Here is a 26,345-nt window from a genome sequence, read left to right as displayed (position 1 = left end):
AGATCATTATGTGTGATTATGTCCGAATAAGCAATATTGCTTTATAGATCAATTTTTAAATGAAGCTGCTCTGGGACAGACTGGTTATGTAATAAAATAAACATGTATCACGATATTTTCACCGCAATTTAACTTATTCAACAACTCTGTTGCCCGCCTGATTTACTTACCCAGATTAGGTTACTTTATATACATATACATATACATATACATATATATATATATATATATATATATATATATATATATATATATATATATATATATTGGAATAATATAAATAAAATATTTTATATACCTCTTGTCATGAAATGATTGTGACTGGGATGTATTCTTGATCTTCTCAAAACTTAATTAATCGATCTCTTCCAAACATATCACAGTGAAAATGAAACCACAATAAAATAAAAAATAAATGTTTGAAAACAAAATTATTCCAACTTTAGCCCATAAACAGTGTAGATATATATATATATATATATATATATATATATATATATATATATACTGTATATATATAATGTATATATACAAGACGTTGTATATATATTAATATATATATATATATATATATATATATATATATATATATATATATATATATATATATACAGTATATATGTAATAGAGAATATTACTTTATATATATACAAAGTATATATGGGTATATAATATTATGATCTTGAGTGGTTTAAACATCACAACTTTATTTTGGTATTTTGTATAGTGTTTAAACTAATAATATACACAGTATGTTTATTTTGAAATACATTTTTGGAAAATAAAATGTTCATTATGAAAAGATTTTTTTTTTTTTTAAATCGGTGGGTTATAGCCTTACTTTTAGACAATCAGACAAGGTCTTTGGTTGATTTCCCATTTGTCCGCTGCATTTCAGTGCAGTAAAATGCAATTAGGCTACACATGCGATAAATCATCAGCACAAACCAAAATTCAGAAACGCTTCCATCTTCATGGATTCATAGACATGAGGACGGGCCAGACCTCCTCCTGCTGCTCAGAGCCGGCCCCTTAACCGAGTTATCCCATCACCGCTGAGTCCCAGACATCTGGCGCTTTGTTTGAACTCGCCCTTTATTTGGTGGTGGTTGTTGTATACTGAGGGATGCTCTTCCATCACAAAATCAAACTTGAACTGACTTACATAAGTGTAAAATGTTTTATTTAGATGTTTTATACTGTGCAACAGTAACAATACAATAAGTTGTCCATACAATCGAGCGATACAAATACGGAAAACACGGGAGACATCAAAACATCTGTCAACTGAGCGTGAAATGGAGCCGAACAGGAGCCCAGATCATTCCCACGCAACACAGGGGAATAAGAGAATAACATCATCGCTGATTAAATATGCATTTTGTTTCTATTTACACGTGGATTCTCTAAAACTGCTTCAAATGGGTTAGAGACTTGGAGGATAAGCAGTCCGAAGAAACAGTTTTTTCTCTCCATAAAAGGCAATTTAATGTTGTTTTGTCCTCCATAGGCATGTTTTCCGTGAAGCCAACAAACTTATGTTCCTTTTGCTGAAACAAGATCGATGCTTGGAACACTTCCCCCTAAAAGAAAACGTCTAAATGAGACGCAGAACTCGCTTTCCATAAAAGAATAAAAGTGTTATCATGAGCATGCATGTTTAAACTGACAGTTTCCAAAAATATGCCAACACACATGAAACAATCATGATGAACACATCAAAGAAAATATAAAAGTCTATCTTCAGTCACGTCGGTAAAATAAAGATGTAGCTTTTAAAATGGGATAAATGCTTGTCCTCCTCTTCTCCGACTTTGCCATCTTTTTTTTTCTTGTCAACATCAAAAATCTGCTTTCATATTAAGAAGATCCCCGCGCCACCTCCTCATAGCTTTTATTTTGAAATGTCTCTTGATTCCACTACGTATAAACTTACATAATGATGTCATAATATTCAGAACAACAAATGGAGAGAGAAAGAGAGATAACACTGTCTACACAATGGAACTACGTTGGCATGGAAACAGTAGGCCTATTAGCTGAGCGGGTGTCTGGCGTTGGCTGGTCCGGTCCGGAGCCCCGCGTCATCCGGAGGACGTCGACGAGCCGTTCAGAGAAACCTTCCTGGGCTTGTTGCCTCCGCCGCTACTGCTGCCGAACTGAGTGAAGGGCCGGCTGGGGGTCGGAGGCGCGGCGGGGGCCGGGGTCCCGTTGACGTTATTCGGGCCGTGAGAGAGCTGCGGGTGCGGGGACTGCGCGGGAGTACCGGGGCTCGGCAGCGACGAGGACGTGGACGGAGCCCCGGCAGGACTTCCGGCTTTGTCGCTGGCAGAATCGCTCTCGGGACCGGATCTGCTCGCGCTGTTCTGACCTTCCTGCTGCGCGTGGCTCACCTTCATCTTCTTACAGTTGGGTCGGACTCGGTACTTCAGCGGCAACGGGCCGTTCTGCGAGGGAGGGTGGAATAAAGACACAACACAGTATTAGACCTGTCCAATCAGAAACACGTGCATACGACAAAAGCGTCCGAACTTCAAAAAAAAGATTTATTTATTTATTTATAACTTTATTTATCCCCAAGAGGAAATTAGGTCATCGTAGCAGCGGTGCAATATAATCAGAAATACAAAATATAAACTACAATAAGAGTACAGTATCACAAATTTAAAAACACTATATTACAGTGTACTGTGTGGATTTTAAGGTGCAAGATGAAGAGAGAAATGTGCATTTTTAATTACAGTGGTAGTGCAAACAGACCTTATTCTACAAAATGAACCAAACATGTAGGCTATCCATTTGTCCAAACGACCTTATTAAACATATAGGGTAGACTACAGCTGTACTGTACCAACACCTGCAATCCAGGAGCAAATAAAAACTATTACTAAGTATAAGCTATACATTACACACTACACTTCCAAAATAGGCTATATTCTGAAGGACTGATGTTATTGTCTTAACAATAATCAAATATATTTTCAGGTCACTTGCATTTTTCCATTCCTCAGGAGATAAACCCCAAATCAAACATTTGGAAATGTATATAAGATTATCTGAGGTAGACTCTTCCACCAACATTAGCATTCAAACAGTATTTTAGATTTGCATTTTTTTTTTTATTTAATAAACATTTTTTTTAGTGTGGTGCAGAGGGTCATGAAGGGGTGTGATGTTTAATCTTAAGTGTATTTTATTAGTCAAATAAAATCGAAATAGGGATTTTAAGTTCAACATTTGTTGTCTTGGTCACTATTTTGGTTATTTATCTTGGTGTATATATATATATATATATATATATATGTTTTTTTTAACAATAAATCACAATTTGTTTAAATGTATTGGCTATGCTCCAGCTGACAATACAGCAAAATATATTTTACAATGTACAAGACTTCAAATCATCAATAAAGTATCACACAAACAGGCCAAAGAAGAACATTTGATTGCACTGCACTGAAATAATGTATCTCTTACCCTTCTCCAAGTGTAGATGTATGCTATATCCATTAACGTGTAGTAATCTTTTAGAGGTTCGTCTTCATACATGACTTCAACCTAGTGAGAGAGAGAAAAGGGTACATTTGAAATAATAAAATAATGATAATATACAAAATAAAAATAATAATAATATCACAACTCGAGTTTATGTTAACCAAAAATATATGAAAGACCTGGAAGGCATTTGGGATGTCCATTTTGCTGCGCAGAAACTTCCTCAGATGCATGACTGTCATGGCTGCGGGACACTGCAGGTACCTCTTGTTGGCCACCTGTAGATTATATCAATATTGCAAAATTATACAAAAGGACCCTATATTTGTATAGAAGTATAGTGATATAGAGTTACTAAGCATCAAAATCATGACAGAGTGGTCCACCTTAAAAGTGGGAAATGAATTTGCTTTACAAAAACAATGTAGGCTTTTTTCAAGAGGATCTTTTTTTTTTTGGTTATAATGTGTCAGATTTCCCAAGAGGTGGCAAATTCAATATTCATGCTTCCCTTACAAAAAGTCTGCAGTATGTTTTAATCTTGTTTCGTTCTAAAGGATGTAAACGGGTGATTATGCAGACAGAAAAGAGACTGTAGTCAAAGTCGACTTGCCATATTCTGATCTTTAGACTGCTTGTCCTCCACTGCACCTCCCAGTCTGCACAGGATAAAAAGAAAACATACATATTAATACTTAACAGCTCTGTGATAGTTATGTTTTTCATGTACTAGGTTCATAACTACATGCAATAGGAAAAGTGAATTATTTGCAATAAATAAGACAATTAAAAAATCGATTCTGCGGACATCTGACGTCCCACCACTTGAATGAAGAGCGCACTTTACTGCTTTTCCCTTTTTTATTGCCCCACAGATATTTCTCTTTCCTTGAAACTGTATTTGACACATGCGGTGCGTGTGGCTTATTACTCACGACAGCTCTTAAAATGTTCAAAAAGTCGATACATTGTAAACCATAATGTTTTGGAAAATTAAAAACATTTATCTTGAACCAACTCAAATGAGGCTGAAAGATTACATGACATATCTATCAGTCAAGTTGGAGGAAACCCACATAGGTGATATCCAAAAGCCATTATTGGGGGGAAAAAAGGCCAATTTCTTAACTAAAAGAAAGTGTATTCAGCACCCAATTTAGCACGATATGACTTATTTCTGACATGAATATGTACTATGCTGACAGTAGGAAAACTAAGCTCCGGGGATAAAAGGACCTTATGCTTTCCAACAGCAGAGTAACTGATGGGTCCGGGTTGAATCTAGTCAATTATAATGTGACAATACCTCTTTCAAATCTAAAAAAAAGACATGATCAAACACATTGAACCATAATTTTCTTCATATTATTACATTATAATTATGACATTTCTTGCCGCTGTAACTGACTTAAATATTGTGTTTGCTATTGTGTCAACAACTACATAAACAGATGTAGCATTCGTAATTCCTCCTACCTGCTGTGATCAAAGAACTCAATAGAGAGGCTGATGATCTCATCATCTGTAATTATTCTCTTGTCCTCATCTGCCACCTCTCCGCGATCCTCGTTTGACCCGTTCGACGCTGTAAAAAAAAACCCAACAACACATAAATGATGGTGAACACCCAGAAAATGAAGCTTAAAAAAAACCCAAAAAAAACTAATCGATTTGAAACAGTGAACTGCAACGTAATACAGAAAGGAAATTAAGTCTTTTGTTCCATCCAAAGCTTCAGTGTGGTGAAAGGGAAATGAAATGACTGTTTTATGTGTGTTTTCTTACTCACCATCTACGGGGTGCTTGGCGTAAAAGTCTCTCCTCCTCTTCATTTCATCTGAGGACATTCAGGAGGATGAGCAATTACAGGTCTGTTCACTTTTCACAGAAATATTAATCTAGTTCTTACATAATATACCAGGATAAATCAGAAAATAGTGGCAGATATGAGAGAATTACCAGCATTTCCTTTTAATATTATAGGTTATTATTATTTCAATACATCAAAAATAGCCTGTTTCTCAAAACCTGCCATCCACATCCATTTTTTAATAAACTCCCTTCTTATAGGTGCATATGACAATTGGCAATAAAAAAGAGGGACTTCTGCCCGACTTAATTTGATATGTTTGATCCACAGCATGTACGGAATAACACAAAACAAAAGCAGCACTTTGCAAAGTTACAAAGAAATAAAAAACAAGATGTGATGACGACAACAGTAAATAGGATCTCAGCTCAGCAACCACCTTTTATAACAGATTATGATCCATACTGAAAGAAAATGAAAATCTAAACATACCTAAATGTAAATATGTCTTTTTTGGAGTGGCTCTAATGAATAAAATTGTATACATTCTTATTTCTGCACTTTTTATTTGCAGGAGTACAGTTACTGTACTGTTGTCAGTCAACACTTACAGTACAACTGACTGATTTATGAAACAACCGTTCAAAAGAAAGCTTGGGAGCGTACGAAGATGCAGAGTCATAGTGTAAGTTTACACGTTACATACAGACTTGAGTTGGACTGTCGCGCTCTTACCTTTGAAGAGGCCGGGGACCAACTTGTACACAATGTCCTGTAGAGTTTTGTCAGACCTAGAAAAAGGAAGAGAAACTTCAGTCAAGTCATGTTATATCCTCGGTATTCGCAGTAAAAACTAGAAAAAGATACTGATGCAGGTGGTTGAATCGTTGCCATTCAATTAAGCTCATGAAGAAGAAGACAAGTATGAGCTTGTCACCGCAAAGTAGGTTTTCTTACATTCACAAATACTCCTTTCATGCATTGCAGCACATACATTACCTGCATAAAACACATATATTCAACAGAAAGGTGGAAAAGCCCATTATGCAAGTGTTTCTCGTGAATATTTTTAACCAATCACTGGCTGATCCAGCTGTTCAATGAGGAAACAAAAAGGGTGAAATCACAAAGGGTGAGAGGGAGGAACCAAAGAATGTTCAAACGATTGGCTGACTAACACTGGGAATAAAGGAAAATATTTATATCAGAAGAAATCTAAAATGTATATGACAGTACCGACAGTTTGTTTTCTCTGTGAAACTAAGGCATCTCAAGGAAAGATGCCTTTGCTTAAAAAATAATATCTCTATCTAAAAAATGACAAAATGAACCTGAGAAAGAGATGCAGAAAATACAATAACCACAGTTCCCACCTAATGTTGAGCAGAGGCTTGGTTTTATGCACTTGTACATCACAGATGGGACAGTATTTGCTGGTTTCCAGGTAGCGCACAATGCACATTTTACAAACTGGAGAGAAAAAAAAGAGAGAAACTGTCAATATCACATGGCATCATGAATCTGTACGGGTAGAGCTAAATCTGGCTTAAGGACTTCTTGTTAAGGAGGAATTCTCCGTGCACAACTCCACTTTAACATTTCCCTACAACGCATCCCAGCCACTGCTTCGGTCAGTTTGCTCACATGAGTGAAGGCATTCGATGATGGTCGTCGCGTCTATGAAATATCCTCCGCACAGGACGCACATGAGGTGAGGGTTGAGCTCGGTGATCTTTATCCTCGTTGTCCGATGCATGTTGACAGGATGGAACAGCAATCCTGCATGGAAGGGAAGAAGGAAGAGCACAAAAAAAAAAGAGCAAGTCAAAACAAAGCATGCGAGGAGGCATCAGAGGGCTGCAGGTTTTCTTTCACAGCGCAAAAGCAGACCATTTGGAGGAAAACAAAAGAAAGGCTGCTGTTTGTTTGACTGTGTTAAAGCAACATCATCTTTTATGCTAAACCAATAATAACCAAGGGGGGGGGGGGGTCTCGGTGTGGCAGATTGATAGGTAGCGCAGCACAGAAGTCACCTGACTGAGGCGCAGTGAATAATCATAAATCAATCACTTCCACTGAGAGATCGATGCCCGCGCGTCTCTCCTTCGGCTTCATTTTAAATCAACACGGTTTCACGCATGGCGACATGAGAGGAAGAGCGCGGTGCACGTCGCACCTCTCAGGCTTTAAGCCAAAGGTTCATCGGCTCCAAATTCTGGGCGGCGTGAGTTCTGATTTGGACGTATTCTGCAGAATCGGAAGGGTTGGGCGATCTGATGTTAAATGCGTAATGTTGCCATGAATTTTGCCCAAATTACTTGTGGTTTTAAATTAGAGAGAAGGTATAGACTGAACTCTATGGCTTATAGGCTACGAATCATAACACAAATCAGACCATTTGAAGCATTAGACTGATTCAAAAATGAACCAGATATCCGCGTTTCACAATCTCAATCCAAACGGACCGATTTAGTTTGTGACGCCCCCGGGGTGAGTGTGGGAAGATAGTAGACACCCATCCACTGCGTCAGGTGTGCCACACATGCTACAGGGGAAACCTGAGCGTTTCTATGGCAACTCCTTTTGCTTTTTTCTCCCACATGGCTGGTCTCCAGTCGCGAGAACAAGGCAGGATCTCCAACCAAAACAAACAGCACGGCGGAGATGCCGGTGTGTGCAAGAGCGGGAGTAAAAAGGAAGGGACCGGAGGCTCCCCCCCTCGTCCCTCCGCGCACACACACACAGACAAGCGGCTGGACTGCCAGGCTGCCGACAGCACGGCTGCCATTTTGTGGAGGAAAAAAAAAGCCCGTATCGGTTCAACGGGCTGCGGGGGTTTTCCTTCGTAAAAAGGGGGGGAAATGAAACCAGTATCCAACGCGTTTACATGAGATCGCCCGATCCTTTTGGATCGGGGAGGAGAATAATGTTTAACCGGGAGAATAATCTCAGAGCTATTCTGGTTCGCCTTGCTCCGTGTTTTTCATGGCGTGTGCGCGGTAACCAGCACCGTGCAAGAAAGCAAGCAAGCAGCACCAACATGGCCAGACAGCAGGCAGCAGACTGCTGAAGTTGAAGCGCACACTGGATCACACTTATTTATCTATTGTGCGCCGTTATCGATTATAGACTTAACACACGGCTCCTTTATTAAGCGTCAGCACCGTTTAGCTGTGCCAACTGACATTTAACTTTACAGAACCGGTTATGGCAAACCACCTGAGCTCAAAGGAGGAATTAAGTCCTGCAATACCAAAAATAATTATCGCTGTTCCGTATTATCCAGTAACGTATTTGTGAGCCATGAGGCAGGTGTATCTCGGAAAGGTTTGGAAAACATCTAAATCGGTGCGTATTAATAAAAGGCTTTTGGGTTATCAGGGGGTATTTTGCTGTCATTTGAGGGGGGGGACAGTAAATGAAAATCTAACTGCAACAGAGTGGACATGAGGGGGTGACCCTGATCAAACACTGGATGGATGACAGCCAGCCTTGTCCAGCTCTGAACCCACAGCCGGCACCATGCATGCCCCCCGAGTCCCGGCCGATGTTAATGCTCCGAGCGCCAAGTTTGGAAGGCGACTCCGACTGCGCACATGGATGATGATGGACAGTGCCTACATATAAGCAGGGAGCCTGTTGCGTCGATAATCGATTGACTGGTGTTTGGACAACTGCTCTCCCTCAGTCCAGTGGGGGTTACATGCGTTTACTTCATAAGACTTCGGTCACTCCACATATCCAAACCTTAAAAAGTGCATTCACAGTGGGAACGAATGCAAACGCTTTGCACGCTAAAATCCAGATTCCCATCATTGACCCAGAAACACTGGTGGTACAGAAGATGCAGCCCATGTCCCCGACACACATAACCTAGGTTTAATTATGGAGTCGGGGTTGATAACACAACCTCAATTAGGCTAATTCAGAACCCCTACTGAATCTGTAATTCTCTCAATAAAGCAACAACAAATGAGGAGTTGTGTTGTGCCCCTCTCGCTTCTCGCCATAACCCAAAAGCTAATTTATTTCCAACGCGCGGTTCCTCTTGTAAAGGTTCCCCTTACACTTAAATCAACAGCAGCTGGATATAACCCAATTAAAATCTGGAATGAGGGGGAAAAAAAACCCAAGACCTCATATTAACAGCTGTCAGTCAATTCAGAAAATCTTGAGATAAATAAACAGCAGATTCCTAATTGACCACATGGACTGAAACGTATTAAAGCCAATAAAAGAGGTGTTTGATTTGCTGAAATTCTGCCCGTCACACTGTAAACCACCCAGCCGGTTATAGGCTACATTTTGGGCTATTCACAGACCCGTGAGGCTGTCGACCTGCAAACCCGAAGGGGGTGAAAATACATTAATTTTAACCCATTAAGCACACACAGGGTGCCCAACAGCATTCACGAGCACAATGATAATTTTCATCCCCCAAGAGGCAGAAGCCCTGGGTCATGTCTGTGCCTGGTCCTGTGGCACCAGATACAGACTCGCATTGCGCCAGCGTTTTAGTCAAATAAAGATGAAACGGTGGAGATCCACAATGAGCTTTCATGTCAACACACAAACAAACAAACAGTCTGATCACAGCACAGCCATATGAAATAAAGCGATGCTTAGGCGGCGAGACACATAACCTGCCCTCTGTATCCCGGTCCGATGTGTCGCCCGCAGTTGTTTTTTTTTATTTCTCAAAAATCCAACCATCCTTCTTAATTATGATTACCCTACAGCGAGACACAGGCAGCCACGGTGCATGTTTAACCGTGATCCAGTGTTTACCAGGCAGCGTCATGAAACATTTATGCACAGTCGAAGCGGTACGCCTCCTTGTCACGTCTACGGGAGCGACCCAAGTTAAGTTAATAAATCCAACATTAAGTCACATACGCCCGAAAGCATCATACCACCCTGTTCCCAACACCCCAGGCATCCCAACTCTATAAAATAAACACGCTGCGTGGAAATACGGACACGGAAAGGTCGCTTGGAAGCACTTGCTGCCGCTACCATCTCAGCCAACCCAGCCTGGTTCGCCCGAGATCTCCCACTTTACATAAATCCAAACGACGCAACGCAAACCTCAGCCGCGATCGACTTACACAGACACATGCCTGGACAGTAGGTCGTGCAACGCCGGGTGTGCGCGGATCTTAATTCGCGTTCGTGTTCGAGCGGGGAACATGTTTTGCGAAGAAGAAGGAAAAAAAGTGGTGCGCAGACACACACATACACACACACTAACGGAGCTCCACGTCGGTGATCGCTGCAGCCACCGTTGAAAGCTCCACATCCACCGCTGGATCGGTGCGTAGAAAAAACAACAAAAGCGCCGAGCCCGAACCTCTTCTTCCGGCCCCGTTAGTTAGAGACGATATCGGATAAGACGTACCTGAAGGCTCGGCTGGGGATCGGTGGGTCTTGCGGCGAATAGACAATGAAAGTTGGGAGGCGATCAGCAGAAAATGAATAGGAGCCGAGCCGCCATCTTGAAGCAGGCTGCAGACGCTGTCAGTGGCGGAGAGCGCACGGCGGACCGGAGCGCATTTCAGATGTGCAAATAAAACTCCTCTTTCCCTCGCCGTCGCGCGCTCTGAAGGTATCCGATCCGCGGCTTCGACACGACCCAGTCTTCCCGGTTCGGCTCGGTGAGGTTTCCACTTCGGCACCGATAACTTTGCCTCCAAAATATCCGCTTCAACCCCCAGTAAAAACGCAGCAGTGTGTGTGTGCTCCGTGGAAACTGACACCGTCCCCAAAATGGCTTGTAGTTCGACCGCCCCACATTTGGTCACGTGGTCTAGTTGCTTAAGGGTGCCCAGGAATTACTGTCGGTGTACGCTGTTTCTCCCAATATGTAGGCTATACGACGCATGATGTAAAACAACACGCAAAATACACGCATGTAGACCACATTTGAAGGAGCTTTTAACCGCAGTGTGTCATAAATTGCGCCGCAGATTGTGTTTGAGACTGTAAAGCTGAAAGGACAGCAGCCAGCTGCTTAAGGGCGCAGGGAAAAAAAATCCCTGTCGGTTTATTCTGCCCTTTCTAATGTATGACGCATGATTCAGAATAAGCCGTAATACACATTCAGACAGTTTGATACACTTTTCCCCTCGAAAATGCACAATCCATACCCTTGATGTGTATCCTTCCGCTCAAACGGCACTATGATTAGGAGCGTCTGTAGAAAAGTAGGCTACTGATGTTGTGCCCTCGTCCCTCTGATGTTAAAAATAACCGCAGCACACGCACTCACACGCGTCCGTGTCGTTTTGACCGTCAAAATGCATCAATCCACTCGCAGTGAAGTGGAGACACATGCAGCTCTATACTTTATTCATCTCTTTCCATCGTTGCTTTTTTTAAATAATGAAAAAATACACCCAGGCTCTCGGTTAAAACATGTCCATATGACAAATGACTCTGGTGTCAAACCTTTTGTCACAGGCTGTCCCCGACATCTGAAAAAAAAAAAGAAAGAAAGAAAATGCGCCGCAACTTCCACTTGATGAATCGAAGCCTTTATCCTTCAGCTGCAGCGCCGCAGAAAGTGAAGGCATCTCGAATGTTTATGGAATCTGAGCCGCGGTGGTGCTTCGAGCTGAGGCGCTTTGAACTTTGAGCTATGGAGGTGGATGCAGGGAGTTTAAGGGGAGCAAAATTCTTACAGAGCAATGAAGTGAGAAAAACAAAAACAAAACATTAGGCAAATCTGTGTTGGTAGAGTCTTATAAATAACTCCCATCAGTCCTGCAGAATAAGAAAACTGGGACTGAGCCTCTTGTTGCAACAAACGCTGCAGGAAACAAAACACACTGCTGTCATGGAAGTATGGCAAAAATCCTATTCAGGTTTTAAGTGTTGACAAGACATGTGCCTTGTTACTTCATAGGCTACACATTCAAACTAAATGTTCCACATGTCTCTGACACACCCGCAATATGACATCAGCTGTATTCAGCCGGTTAAAAAGATTCCCCACTAAATGGATTTTTTTTAAAGACGACATCAGGAAATTATTCAAAGCACAAAGGTGGATTGGAGTTTTTTTTTTTTTACTGTTTTAATTGAAACACAGGTTGAAATGATAGTTGTCTCATTCACATACACGTCATGTCAATCTCAGGTACAAAAAGGAGCTATAAAGAGACTAGCAATGCCACTGGAAACTGAAGTTCAGTGCTTTGTGGTGCAGAAAAAAAAAGAAACTGGACACCAGCGTCATCACATCTGACTGGCTTTCTCCACACTCTTGGCAGCATCTTTGAGCTTTCCCACCAGATCCTGAAAACAAGAAACCATTGATCATTTTCCAATAGGACATAACCTTAAATATCCATTTGAAAACAATAATATTTACACCATTATTTACCCAAATTAGTATGCGTTCAGAATATTTAATTGAGTCTGACTTGACACTTGAGCGTATATTTTGCATCATGAATCTGACTGCAGCACACATGATTTAAATACACACACATGACATAAACTGACAGCATCAAACAGGAATTTTATAATCTTGTAAGAGGTTTCTTTTTACACTAGGTCAACTTAATGCATCATCAATACAATATCAGGTTCTGAGGGCTGGTTTTATTTTATATTTCATGTGCAAAAAAAAAAAGAGTCATGTATTATGTAGAACATGCAGATATATTGATACGATTCAAAATAATCTTTGGAAGTTGCCCTGCAGCTGTAAAGTCAGTGAGTAAACTTCTTTGATTTGTGTTTTTTTTCATAGTCAGGCTGAATGTGGTTTGTAAAAAGAGTACGCTGTGACTGCAGGATACAAGGAACAAAATCGTCCGTCTACCTGTAGCTGCTCCACTGAGCAGGTGAAGTCGATATCTTCCGAGGATCCTTCACTCTATCAAAAAAGGAACAAATGTGTTGTGTTGTGTACAGAAACACAAAATCCCAGGAAAGTGGAGGCATAAAAATGTGTGTGAGTCTCACCTCAGTGTTCAGTGAAATCAAGTAAAGAGGCTCGTTGACCTTATCGACCTGAGCGTTCTGTTCGGGGAAAGGATATTTAAGTTTGGCGCGAGAAAAAGGCAAGAATGTGCTCCCAAAACTTGTTTTTTACGCACCTTCACGTGGTATTGTAGCTGCCATGACGCGTCGTTAATCTGAGGGGGGCGCCTTCCTATGCTAGAGAGGGACAGAGAAAAAAACTGTTGATTAAGTGGAGATCACACAGGAAGTCAGGAGAGAAAAAGAACACACGCACTCTGAAAATGTATCTCATGTGAGCATTTTTAGCCTTTCAGTATTTAACAAATAGCGCATTTGAGGTTATTGAAATCACACATTTTTGGGTCATACTTTTTGGGTTTTGGGTGAGATTAAAAATACTTTCTGTGTTTTATAGGATTTGACTATTCGTTTGCAGTAGTTTGAAATCAGTTTGAAGACAATGGGGCTCTTTGGCAAACAGTCTTTGTTTATGGCGCGTCATAAAGCAGCATTTACATTGCAATTAATCACACTCCATGTCCCCTTTCGAGCCTCTTTTGCTCCTCACCGGGCAACAACTGGCTCACTCTTCCCTTCATTTTGGCTCAATCCAATCTAATTCTCTGAGAGTGCGTCGAAACTATTTGAACTCAGATACTCACTTATGTTGATTCATGTGTTTTCATCACGTCTGATGTCATTAAGCGTTATTATTAGTGAAGTGGAGCTGGATACAATTTGGAAAAAACTGTCGACCTTCACTTTGAGATGATCAATAAAGCATCAATCAGCAAAATCGTTCAGTTAAAATTCTGCAATGTTTAACTCAACTTGTGTTCCAGTTTCATCTCGAAGACAGGATCAGTTTGGTTAAAACAACTCAAAAATAACACCAGGACCTCCACAGACCTCATCACCACTGACAGCTCCAAACATTTCCGGCTTACCTCGCACACAGACGCTCCACTTCTTTTTTGTGTTTCTGTAAAAAAAAAAAAAAAAGGTGGGATCAATGAGTCATGGCCGAGTCATACACAGTCACAAGACTACACAAAGAAAAAAAAAGATTTTTAAAAAGAAAAATGAAAGCAGTATTGTTTGAACTGTCACCTGATGTGCGCTATAGAATATTTCTATTCTCTCTGCACTGAATGTGAGTTCTTCGAGGCAGGAGCTGCAGAAAGAAAACAACACTTTAACTAGATTTTCACAACACTGCGTTTACTGCACAGCGTTTAAATCGTACCTTAGTTGGTTTTGTTCACACTTTCCAAAAAAAGAGAGCAGAGGGGGACGAATACACCAGCACTACTTTAGTGCTATAGTGCTAAAATTAAGGAATATGGGTGTCTCCATTTTCCAAGTGAACACATAAGGTTTGTAATCACAGGTAAAATACAGTTTTAGAATGTGGAGAAATACAAGATGATATTAAAAAATTGAGCTTTAAGGGAGTGAGGAAAAAGAAGAAATACTTTCCTAGAAGTTATTTAGTTAATTATTCTTTAACTGTGTATTGTTTGTCTCACACACAGAGAGAGAGAGAGAGAGAGAGAGAGAGAGAGACACACACACACACACACTTTCTCTATCCTAAACTGTGAGGGTGACTAGAACATCACCTTAATTCTCTAAAGATTAAAAAGCTAAAAAAAAAAAAACGTAGACAGGCAATTTTGATAAAGCATATTTTAATAACCTACCACCAATCCACTGAGGTGTATCCAAATACGTCAAATGGAACAACCATTATTTTTCATTGATTTGTGACCATTTGCTGTTCCATAAAACGAATCCAAAAGTTGCTTAATAATGCCACCTGCACAATAGCTGGGCCGTTTTTGTGAATATTGCTGCAAGCAGGGTAACCCATGGTTACAGATCTGCAAGGTAGGCTACACATTCAGAACACAACAATTTGCACATGACACCCTCTGGGTCCCACTGATTTGCAATATTGGAAACGCATGCATAGCTTTGCTCTTGTGTCGTTTACTCTTGTCACACAATATTCCACATTCATTCAGTTTATTGCTGTAATCCTAAAGGCTCAAGGTCTCATGGGAGATGCAATCAGCAGGTAACACGTGCCCTCTCATGAGGTTAGAATATAAAGGTAGAGCACAATTTTCAGAAACATTGAGATATGTTTGCATATAGCGTTAGGGGAAACCTTTTGTCTGGTCTACCTTATCGTTGACTTGTCCGCGTTTTGTTTGACCGCCTCCAGGATGAAGGTGGTCGCCGCATTGTGACTCTGTTTCAGCAGGATCTTGTCGAGCTGCTTCAGCTCGGGCTCATCTGTGAAGCACAAACACACACACAGTACAGGCTACGATGCTCGACACGCAGCGTGTATTCTCTCTATATAGGACGCAACAGATTGGCTATAAATGATGTAGCCTACATTTGCGATCCATACTTGTGCTCCCCGGATTGACGCGTAGAATGGAAATCAATGACGATTTGCATGTGAATGGGGCCCCCTCAGCTGCACCAGCCAGGGGTCCTTTTGTTTGTTTGTTTGCATGGTGAACATTTCATTTTCTACATAATTCTGCCATTATAAAGAGTCGGAATGCTGCAGAAGTTGGGCTACACATCACAGACAGTACACAGTGGCTGTAACTATTGCATTAATAGCCAACTATGCTGTCGTTTTGCATCAAAATAGCGTTTTTAGAGTAGCTGCTGCTTAAATTCAAATGAGCAACACACTGGGTTCAAAGAGCTGCTCTGAGCGGCTAATGGGTTTTCACTAATGGTGATTGGAATAGTCTAACATAGTATTTCCTAAAGTGCTGAGTAGACTTGATGTCAGTTTAAATGACAAAAGGCATCCCGAGTGGCCGTGCGGTTGAGCGACGGCTGCTGAATGTAAAGCAGGCGGCAGGGAGGGCGAAACACCGCTGCAGATCAGCTGACGAGCGGCTGTCTGCGGAAACCCCTCCGCCTCATTATAAAGACCGGAACGTAAACACGGGGATCGTCTTTTTAGAGCAACCCCGTGGAAATCCGCCAAACACCGAAGCAGCTCCTCCACACACACATCCACACTGGGGGGAACCCGGAAGCTATTCTTTAGAAAAAAGGAGAGGCGGCAGCTCACCGAGGACTTCGGGATCGGCATGAGAGGAGAGCAGGCTCCGGAAAGACACGTCCACCAGCACCTGGTAGCTGCCCCGGTCGAAGGCGGACGGATCGGCTAGCGATTGCAGCCCCCTCTGCACCGACTCAGACAACTCCATTTTGCAAAAAGGGTGACACCAGACCACGTGACGGATCAGCTGATCACACCGTGCGGAGCAGCGAGGGGGCTGAGCCCGAGGAGCTGATGCGATTACAACCCAGAGAGCCGAGGCTGCTGCTGGCTAATGTGGAGACATCACTGGGGGTCGACAAGTAGCCGTGCCTGGGTGTTTGGGAGCTACGGTTTCAGGGGTGAATTAGGCTCACTGTGCTTTTCATATCGCGATGTTTCCCTTGTTGCTCTACACTGAGTGCGTCAATTTGAGGCTAAAGACACTGGATTTCAAATATTATATAAATGTCTATGGAAATATTTTTCACTCCCCCTCTGCAGTTAGCCCATATCTGCATATGTATGTAAACTGAAACATGAATATTAATTCACAGATGGACTTTTGCAATCCTCATTTTAATGCCTGAATAGATTTTACCCATGGGTTACAAGTATGCTACTCACACACAGCTCCGTCTGTAGCTAATGTTATCTTATTAAAAAAAGTGCTTATAATATTTGATTTATAATGCATTTTCAATGCCTGGCACTTCTGTAGCCAAGATGGGCTACTCACTGTCGGGGACACTGGCATTAACTGAAGAAAGCACGAATATCCCTCAGTTGTTTGTCCATCACATCACACAGGAGATGGATGTCAATCTTAAATAAGTCGTAGAGTGTGGTCTATACCTACTCTGTAAAGTGTCCTGAGATAACTTTTGTTATGATTTGGCACTATAAATAAAATTGAATTGAATGGAGATTGAGAGAAAATGGGGAGGCAGGTAGAGTGTATATATACCGCACTGGTTCTCTTGTGTAAAGTGAAGACAGCACTAAGCTTTTTACAGTTTAATTTCAAAAACACCTCTACAGTTTGCTGCCTATTGTTAGGCTCTATCACTCTGAATGTTACGGTTTAACTCAGTCATCACGATCTGTTGTTTTCAGATTCATTTACATTAATAGCCTACCTTGAAGAGTTCAAACCAGCATGAATCTAAGGTATCTTATTGATTTCCCCTTTTAAAGATCGAGATACAGATATAAGATTAATTCTTTTTTTACACAGTTGAGATATGAATTGTGTGAAAGGATGCACAATTGTATTGTGTCTTTTAAAAAAAAAACAAATGGAGGCAGCATCTGACTTGTGTAGAGGGAGGGCAGCACACGCCCTTTTTAATCTCCAAAGCATGCGGTTTTTCTGCATTACCATGGGTTACAGTTTACCACAGGGCCTGACTCCAACCTGTTACACTTTAACTGGGTCATCGTGTTTGGATGATGCTCTGTTTTGATCATCTGCTGTTGTTTTTTTCGCGTGGGGAACTTCCATGCCAGAGTCCTGGGGCAGTCACCAGGAAGACTGAGAGAGCGGAGGCACCTTTCATTTCCATTGTGTCAGGCAAAAGCATGTGTAATTCCACTTTTGCATACAAAACACAACTGCATTATTAACCGTATAGGCTATGGGATTATGCTGGACTCTAGATGTGCTCCTCAATGTGCTGCAAACCCCCCCCAAACACAAAATAACACCAATCCTTAAGATCGTGTATATTGTAGCATACATGGAGACATTGTTCCTCCAAAGCAAAGTGCATCTTTCAGAGAAGCAGTCCCGGAGAAAGAAAAGCATGTTTTATGGCCACCACGCAGCAAGTGATGGGGTTAAACTCATGGAGAAAAAAAACCCAACTATTTACTTGTGTTACCTGCAGCAGCACGCGCCGCTTTTATCAGTAGTAATACCTATTTCAGGCTGCATCATAAAGGCTGTCCCCTAAAAGTCAGATCGTCTGCCATTCATTATGTAGAAACCAGGAGGATTACAGTGTCTCCCGCGGCCACACACGCCGCAGATACCGCAGTGACCTCTGACTCCGCGCTTTGTCAAAAGTCCATTTTGGCTCAGGGTCGAGTTGCGAAATAGATTCACATTCTCTCTCTCTCTCTCTCTCTCTCTCTCTCTCTCTCTCTCTCTCTCTCTCTCTCTCTCTCTCTCTCTCTCTCTCTCTCTCTCTCTCATAGGCCTAGTACGTCATCAAATTTGAGGCCAAAATGATTTGTGACAGTCTCTGAGAAGCCCCCCTTTTGCCTCAACCTTCTCATGGTCATACGCTGCCGTGTCATTTATTGCTGCCTCATGTATTTACACTCATAGCCTCTTAATAATTCCTTCAAAATAAAAGTCCGGCTCAGTAACTGACGTGTGTTTAGCTTCATCCGCAGCCCTAATCTGTTTAAACCCAAACCTTTTCCTTTAGTGTATGTTGCTTCTGCGCATATGTGAAGATTAAAGCGCACCAAATCATCGGAACCCCAGCCCGCCATCTTCGCCACTGCACTTCACTTATTTTTTGTTTTTTATTTTTTATTTTCTCCTCTATAGGCGAAGCCTTTTGTGGTGCATTAGTAGTCTACTAAGAAATCTTACAAAAATATTTTAATTAAAGATGCACGATATGACCAAATTTAAGCCTACTTTGTTAACCTGGCCTCTTAAACTCAATATGAAAACTATCAAAGATGTGACATATGTAAGTCAAAAGTGCTGGTTTGTGTTTTTCACTGCTCTTAACTTTTAAACTTTGCAACCTTTGCAAAAGGGTTGTTAACCACTTGTGGAGAAATACAGTTTAATTCATCTGAGCCGTATAAGTCTATACTGATCTTTACAGGTCAAAAGGATGGACAACCTCTGACAGATGTTGTTTGAATAAAGTTTTCTTCCTAAAACCTATATCTGCATCTCTACCACACATCTATTTTATTGAATTTTGTTCAGCTTTTCTGCTTTGTTATTAATCCACGGTTGACTGACGGTCAGTACAGTCCAGTAACCACTTTAGTCTAAGTTATTAGTGCCGCCACTGACTGTCTTCACCTCCCAACAGTGACACTGGAAACATCCCCTTTAAGACGACTCTGCGGTAACGTGACCTTGGAAAAGGAGTGCATAGTCAACAACACATTTTCAAAACCAGTTCGTAAGACAGATATGTAGGCTGTGACCACTGGTCTTGCTGGTTCAAAGTGTTTTAATTGTATGCATGCTCCATTTATTGCAAAGCTGGTTATAATAACCCTTACACACTGACAGATTGTCACTGTTTTTCTCCCCGTTTTTTGTGCTCGCCATGTTTTGATTCTCCAAAATAAAAACAAACATAGTCCACATATCTGAAAAAAAGGCTAAATGCAGATCTGTGGATGGATGAGGATTTGTAAAATAAGCAGCCAGTCAAGGCCTAGTTTCTGTTGTCTGCCAGTGACTTGTTTATCTTTCTTCATCAGACAAACCAACGAGTTTTACTCTATAGTTTCAGCATGTGGATGCGTTCCTATGGATGCGAGCCTTTGTTAACAGCTGTTAACAAAGGCTCGTGACCTGCGAAGCACGTTTTCCTTCTGTGGCGTTTAGAATATAACTGGGTCTGCACTGCACTGCACTGTCCGTCCTGTAACATGTCTCCATCTTTGATAAAGGAGTTACATGGCGACAGAGGAGGTGACCCCGGGGTCATCCCTAACTTTAATTATAGGCTATTCTCATACCATGGGTGTTGCACATCATCCATACAGTATTCAGCAGAAATGCAGTTAGTTGGGAGCATCACTGCAGAGAATCTACTTGTTTTTTTATCACGTTATTGTAGCACTGTTCTTACATGCAAGTATAATGGAATAGATGATTTATCGTATAGGGAACACATCATGCAACATAAAATGTAAACCAAAAAAAGAAGCTACTTGTTTAGGATTCCACTGATGGAATAAGAAAAATAGCTACAGTCAAACTGCAAAACAGGTTGGTGGCATCAAAGTTTGTAATAAAATAAATAATACATCAGCTCATCGTATCTATCATACATCATAAATATCCGTAGCAATAATTCTCAGGGGTGATGACGTGATTAAGGCAACGGTGACGTTTAATTCAGTTAAGTTCAATTTTATTTATAGTGCTAAATCATAACAAGAGTTATCTCAGGACACTTTACAGACGAGCTATATAATTGTGCTCTTGTTAACGCGTTCGACACAGCGGCTCTTTGGCCCATCTGGCTGCTATTATCTACAGTGTGCGGCGATGATAGGACAGTGTTGGTGGGTGAGTTCATCCATAGAGGAAGAGGCTGCAGTTGTTTTATGTGGAAATGGTGAATCACTTCATCTGTCTGATTCAAGACCCTCACATGCAAAGAAAAACATTATACACCGTCGGGAGGTTTAGGGCTGTTTCAGTGGGTCACACATTAACTCTGTTTTAACCTACTTATGAGCGGGTACTTTGGGGGGAATATCAAATAAAAACAGGAGTTTACGCCTTTGTAAAGATAGGCTACACTCAGTTCTGTGAATATCAAAAAGGAACGTTTTGTCTGATATGTTCACATCCAGGCAGCACGTAAAGTTCTGGTTTAAAGTACCAAACCTCTCATCTTTGATGGCTGCACCATATCAAATGAACCAGAGGCTGATTCGTCTGCTTTAAACCAGAACGTGTTTTCTTTTGTTCCAGTGGAGAAAAGGGAGATTTTGAGTTTTGTTAGAGCTACAATCCAAAACATAACGTGGGCATTTCTGTTTTACCCGGATAAACCCGGTCAAGTATGGCTTTAACCATGTATTGGTTGGTCGTGTTGCATATAAACTTGAGAGAAATGCATGCAGCTTAGGCAAAATGGGAACTTGCCTACCCATTTACCCTGCTCCGAGTTCCACACATTCAGATTTAGCTTCAATTAAAACCTAATTAAAGCATGGAGCAGCCTGAGACCACAACCCTCAAACCAGCAGCTCTGGGGTCAGGACCCCGATGTAACAATGAGGCCCCTTTGAGAAAAAAAATGACTACATTTGGTTATTATTTTTATAACCTTAAACTAATCCTAAACAATAACCTTAGAGGAGAACTTTATTTGAGCCCCTCAGGAGGAAAGAAAAGTTGCTTTTGCAAGTCTGTTTAACTGTTTGTGCACGTTTTAAAAATTGGGTTTTAACCTTTGAGCTTTATTTGCAAAAACACATCAGAAACCCCTGGAACTAATCTACGCTTCTCTGATCTGGTTCAACAGTTTATTTGCGTAAAAACGGAAGAAGAAGTAGAAAAACAAACACACTGCGCTCAGAGTTGTGACCATTGAAAGGTGCTGGAGGTGAAAATTGCTTGCAGAGAGAAACACGAGATCTCAAAGTATTGCCTGCGCGTGTGTCTATATGCTTTATTATGAGTGATAGGGAGAGAGATTTTTTTTGCAGAGTGATTCTGCCCCCTGTTGGAAATAATAACCCTTCCCTTCCCCCTCACCTCCCCTTCCCTTCCTCCGCCTTGAATGTGCTGCCTGCTGCTTTTACAACGTTTCAATTATTTATTATTTTAACAAACGCACATGATCGTCCCATTTCCTCACAAATTCTGTTGCTTTTCCCCCTTTTGGAAGATTTTTCGCGACAAAACTGTCTGCGCAAATTTCACGAACCGCAATAAATACACGCAGAAATAAGAAATACATTAAGCCGTCTGTAGTAAGAGGCGTGGGTGCATTAAACGTGCAACAATATGATTGATTAATCCCACTTTAAGGCGCAGAGAAGAGAGGATGCCCTGCAGAAAAAAAGCAGGGCCATATAGAATCTGTAATTAACGTCTCCCTGTTAAGTACCTCATTAACTGGGTTATATATAGAGCTAATTAAATTATTGTCCTGCGGAGCCTATAGTCTCCTCTTTATTGAATCATTCTGATGTGTAATCCGTCAGATATGGTGGTGAAGAGAAGCGCGGATGCAACCCTCTCATGATAATATGATAATCTCACGAGGACAACCCCCCCCCCCCCCCCCCCCTCCCCTCCCCAGAGGTCAGCACGGGGTCAGTGTCTTGCTCAAGGACACCTCAGCAGTCGTGTGAATATGCTTTTTTTTAAATGTCGCGAAGTTGTGGCTAAAGGCGACGACGGCATTTTTTTTTTAATACCCGCTGAAATTCATGGAGGTGGGGGGGCGGCTAACAAAGAGCACGCGCGCACGGTCACGCGCTCCTCCGCGGCCGCTGGGTGGCAGTGTTGTGGTTTCTCTCGAGCTCATAGAGGGGAACAAAGAAAGGAGGGAGAGGGGGGGGGCGGTGAGTGTGTGTGTGTGTGTGTGTGTGTGTGTGTGTGTGTGTGTGTGTGTGTGTGTGTGTGTGTGTGTGTGTGTGTGTGTGTGTGTGGGGGGGGGGGGGGGGGGGGGCAAGGGGAAAAGCAAGGGGAGGAGAGGGGGATCTCCCTTGTGACAGGACATATATGGAAATTTGAATGGCTCACATTCACCTCTGCCAGAGCGCGCATGCCCGCTCTACTCCACCATCTCTCTAAAGCCACCACCACCTCCCACTACGACCCAGGCAGCGTCACCGGTTAAAGGCAGAAGCCCTGTGTGACAGATGTAACAGCGACAGAGGCTCCTTGATGGATTCGTGATGGCCTATAGAAGTATAAATTCGAAGCCTAAATAAGTTTGGTTACCCCTCTAGATCTGCGTGTGTGCATGTGTGTGTGTGTGTGTGTGTGTGTGTGTGTGTGTGTGTGTGTGTGTGTGTGTGTTAGCCCACTCTGACAATACAGGCTTTTGGAATTCACCGTGATTGTAATTACAGTCTTAAAAGCCTGTGTGCAGTTACGGCAGGCCAATGTGTGGCGGAGGGATATTAAGTGCAAATATCACCTGACGTCAAATTCAATAACGGTGCTCATTGTCGTTAACCTGCTGTTCACCTTTGCATAAGTGTAGCGAGCTCTGCGACCGCATATTAAGAAATATATGAAAACATACAACCTACGATCCTAATATTATTCATATTTTCTTATAAAAAGCTAATCCACTAATAAAGGATAAAACATAGCCCACAGGTTTAAAATAGATCCGATTTCCCCAAAATAATTATACTCATTAATAATTATTTATCGTGCCACGGATAGCCCTAAATAAAACATAGCCTATAGATTAAATTAACTATCATAACAAAGTGTTATTTCATGAGTAAAATTATTATTATTATCAACATTGACAGAAATAACTATTCAGTCGCTTCTTTGGGTGAATACAAAATAAACAGTATATTTATTGTGTCTCTAACTTTTAGGCTATATTGGCTGGAATATAAAAAAAACTTTATAGATTTTTAATTTGGGGTATTTTCCAATAACTGTGCAAATAATATTTTATTTTTCAGAGTCTACGTAAATGGCGAGAGAGCCGGTGTTTCCCTGAGCACACAGGGGCAGCTGTTCCTCCACTAGCCTGCCGGTGAATAGCAGCTTCCTACCGGCTGCTGCTGGTTCTGCAGCCCGCTGTCAGGAGCTCGATTTCCGCTCACATCCTGCTCGGCTCGCCCGTGCACTGCGGCTCCGCACTCGAGCACGACAGGCAAGTCTTACAAAACAGAGTAGTTAAGCGACCGTGTATCTCTCACAAAACGTATTTACTGGGAAAAAGAGAGGAAAAAACACGAGTATTGCTGCTTTTTCACCACACACATTCTCTCGGTGGACCCGCCATATTTCCCCCGCCGCTGACCGAGGACGGCAGGCAGTTAACGAGTGTTACAGTCGGACACGTTCTGCTCTGCACTGCTACACCCACAGCCAACGCTTAGATGGTTGTTTTTACTGTATCTATGTCATACAAATGTTCCATGACCTTAAACAAGCCAGTGTTGACTCCCATCTGTTTTGCAACATTGTAAAAAAAAACTGAAAGTTAATCACTGCCCCGTTTGGTTTTCCAACACTGTAGCTGCTGTTTGAAGTCGTGTAGGTTACATGTTCCTTCCTGATGAGCCCATCAGACAAGGGTTTGCCTCAACAACAACTACATGTTGTTGAATGGTTTATTCAGAACTGAGCCAGCTGAAGGCTCACTTTTTTTAGTCAGTCCACACGTTAAAGCCTCAATCAGAGGCAGGGGTCTGGATCAAAGTGAGTTAAGTGAGTAATTGAACTTTGTGGTTATAGAGGTTACAGTCTGGGTTGACATGTTGCCAGAAAAAAATATCAGTGGGCTCCCCCCTACTCTTAAGCTTCCACAGTGTGTGTGTGTGTGTGTGTGTGTGTGTGTGTGTGTGTGTGTGTGTGTGTGTGTGTGTGTGTGTGTGTGTGTGTGTGTGTGTGTGTGTGTGTGTGTGTGTGTGTGTGTGTGTGTGTGTGTGTGTGTGTGTGTGTGTGTGTGTGTGTGCGTGTGCGTGCAGAGGAGAATTTGTAAATGGGAGGAACAGTTCTGCAGTACAGTAGTTCACATCATATTATAGATCCAGGAACAACATTCATCAGTATCCCTCCTTTCACTCGACTTGTTCATCTTCCACAAGGCCATGGTTGGCTCTCTGGGTTGGGCAGGGGTGCAGATCCGACGGCAGGATTCCGGGGGGGCTCATACCATGCCACCATAAATCACAACTTCATAAAGGCTCGCCATATCATTCAAAAAGTACAGCACGTGGAATCATTTACTGTGCTTACCTTTCTTTTTTTTTTTATTTTGTCTTTAACAGCCAACAGCGTATCACTGCTTAATTAACTGTTATATTAGTAAATCCTCATTTTAAGGGTCTCGGGCATGTAATGTCCACTCACCCCCAGTTCTTCTCAACATCTTCTTTTTTCGCCCAGTGTATGGGCTTACTTAATGCATGATTAATGGATATAAATGAATATATAAATATGAAGCCCCCTGTAAGAAACTACCCGCTCAGAGATGGAGTCAGAAATATAATTGTCAAACATTACCTTTTTTCCACCTTTTCAATCATTTCCGTTTAGATGTGAATCTAAAAATGTGAAGAATATGAAGTCTGAAAATACATTTGTCTGATTTTGAATAATTTAGGGTATTTTTATTGGAGGGGGGGCATGTTTTCAGAATTTGGAGGGGGGGCATCTGCACCCATGGGGTTGGGTCCATGACTTTGTAACCCAAAGTGAAGTTGTTAGACCAGCAAATAAAATTGTTTTCTGTCAGCACATTTTGGGAATATATAGACATTTTTACTCAAGGACAGTTTTTTTTTAGATAGCTGCAGCGGACGTTTAAAGGAATGCTGAGCATAAAAGAAATGTTGAGATGATGAGTGTGATGTTATGAATAGAATCTATAAAAACAGCGCTTAGAAACACTTTTTTGGCACGGTTTGAAAGCTCACATGGCCTATTTATCTCTGAAGGCTATTTGCACATTCAACAACCTACCCGAAACAGTTCTTCAATACCTTTAGCTTTATCCTGTAAATGAAATCTTCCTTCAGGCTCGCACACACACCTGTAAATACTTAATTTCAGGCAGCAGACCAAACGACTGTATGGTCAACATGTTGACACGTACATGCCCATTCATACTTCTCACAGCAGAGCCCCTTAACTATTCTGCTGCTGATACTGTCAAGGTGTTAGAACCTTAGAAGTGATATAATGTTAAAGATGTATGTTCTGCACACAACTAAATAAAAATAAATACACACACACACACACACACACACACAAATGATTCATTATGCTAAATAAATAATAATAAAAACACAGAGACAAAGGGGCAGGCAGGCATCCACTGCAGCACAAATTAAACCACTTTACAATCAGGCAGGGTGAAGGACGGCCCTGAGGCGTCTCAGTTTCCTTGTACGTGGGGTCTTAACTGAGGATCAACTTTCATGCAAGCGCTCCCGAAGAAGGATGCTTCTTTGTTCTATCAAGACCAGGCCACACAGCATCCCTCCCTCTCCCTCCCTCTCTCTCTCTCTTTCTCCCTCTCTCTCTTTGTTTGACAAACGAAAGAGATGAGGAAA

The 26,345-nt window shown here is 41.6% G+C and overlaps 1 protein-coding gene across 1 annotated transcript; it reads right to left on the bottom strand.

Moving 5' to 3' along the window:
- Window positions 1-1,269: 1,269 nt before the first annotated feature.
- On the bottom strand, window positions 1,270-16,529 carry LOC310963533 (uncharacterized protein). The gene is made up of 18 exons (XM_083936397.1): window positions 16,386-16,529; window positions 15,466-15,577; window positions 14,387-14,450; window positions 14,224-14,258; window positions 13,411-13,471; window positions 13,277-13,333; window positions 13,134-13,187; window positions 12,553-12,601; window positions 10,704-11,111; window positions 6,950-7,084; window positions 6,679-6,775; window positions 6,041-6,096; window positions 5,285-5,332; window positions 4,972-5,080; window positions 4,109-4,154; window positions 3,675-3,773; window positions 3,478-3,558; window positions 1,270-2,447 (listed from the first exon to the last, which is right to left on the bottom strand). Exons 1-18 carry the CDS (start codon window positions 16,522-16,524, stop codon window positions 2,085-2,087), a joined length of 2,013 nt encoding a protein of 670 aa, XP_083792523.1. The 5' UTR covers window positions 16,525-16,529; the 3' UTR covers window positions 1,270-2,084.
- Between the last annotated feature and the right edge of the window lie 9,816 nt (window positions 16,530-26,345).

This window comes from Echiichthys vipera (genome assembly GCF_963691815.1).
Source record: "Echiichthys vipera genome assembly, chromosome: 21".
Lineage (NCBI taxonomy): Eukaryota > Metazoa > Chordata > Actinopteri > Perciformes > Trachinidae > Echiichthys > Echiichthys vipera.
The sequence above is the reverse complement of the archived record's forward strand: the minus strand, read 5'-3'. Positions and strand labels throughout refer to the sequence as shown.

Excerpts from the sequence above, each read along its gene's own strand:
- LOC310963533 (XM_083936397.1), bottom strand. The coding sequence starts at position 16,524 with ATGGAGTTGTCTGAGTCGGTGCAGAGGGGGCTGCAATCGCTAGCCGAT. Across the intron at positions 5,333-6,040 it reads GGTCCCCGGCCTCTTCAAAG|ATGAAATGAAGAGGAGGAGA; the intron begins GTAAGAGCGCGA and ends GAATGTCCTCAG. Across the intron at positions 5,081-5,284 it reads CGCCAAGCACCCCGTAGATG|CGTCGAACGGGTCAAACGAG; the intron begins GTGAGTAAGAAA and ends TTTTTTTTACAG.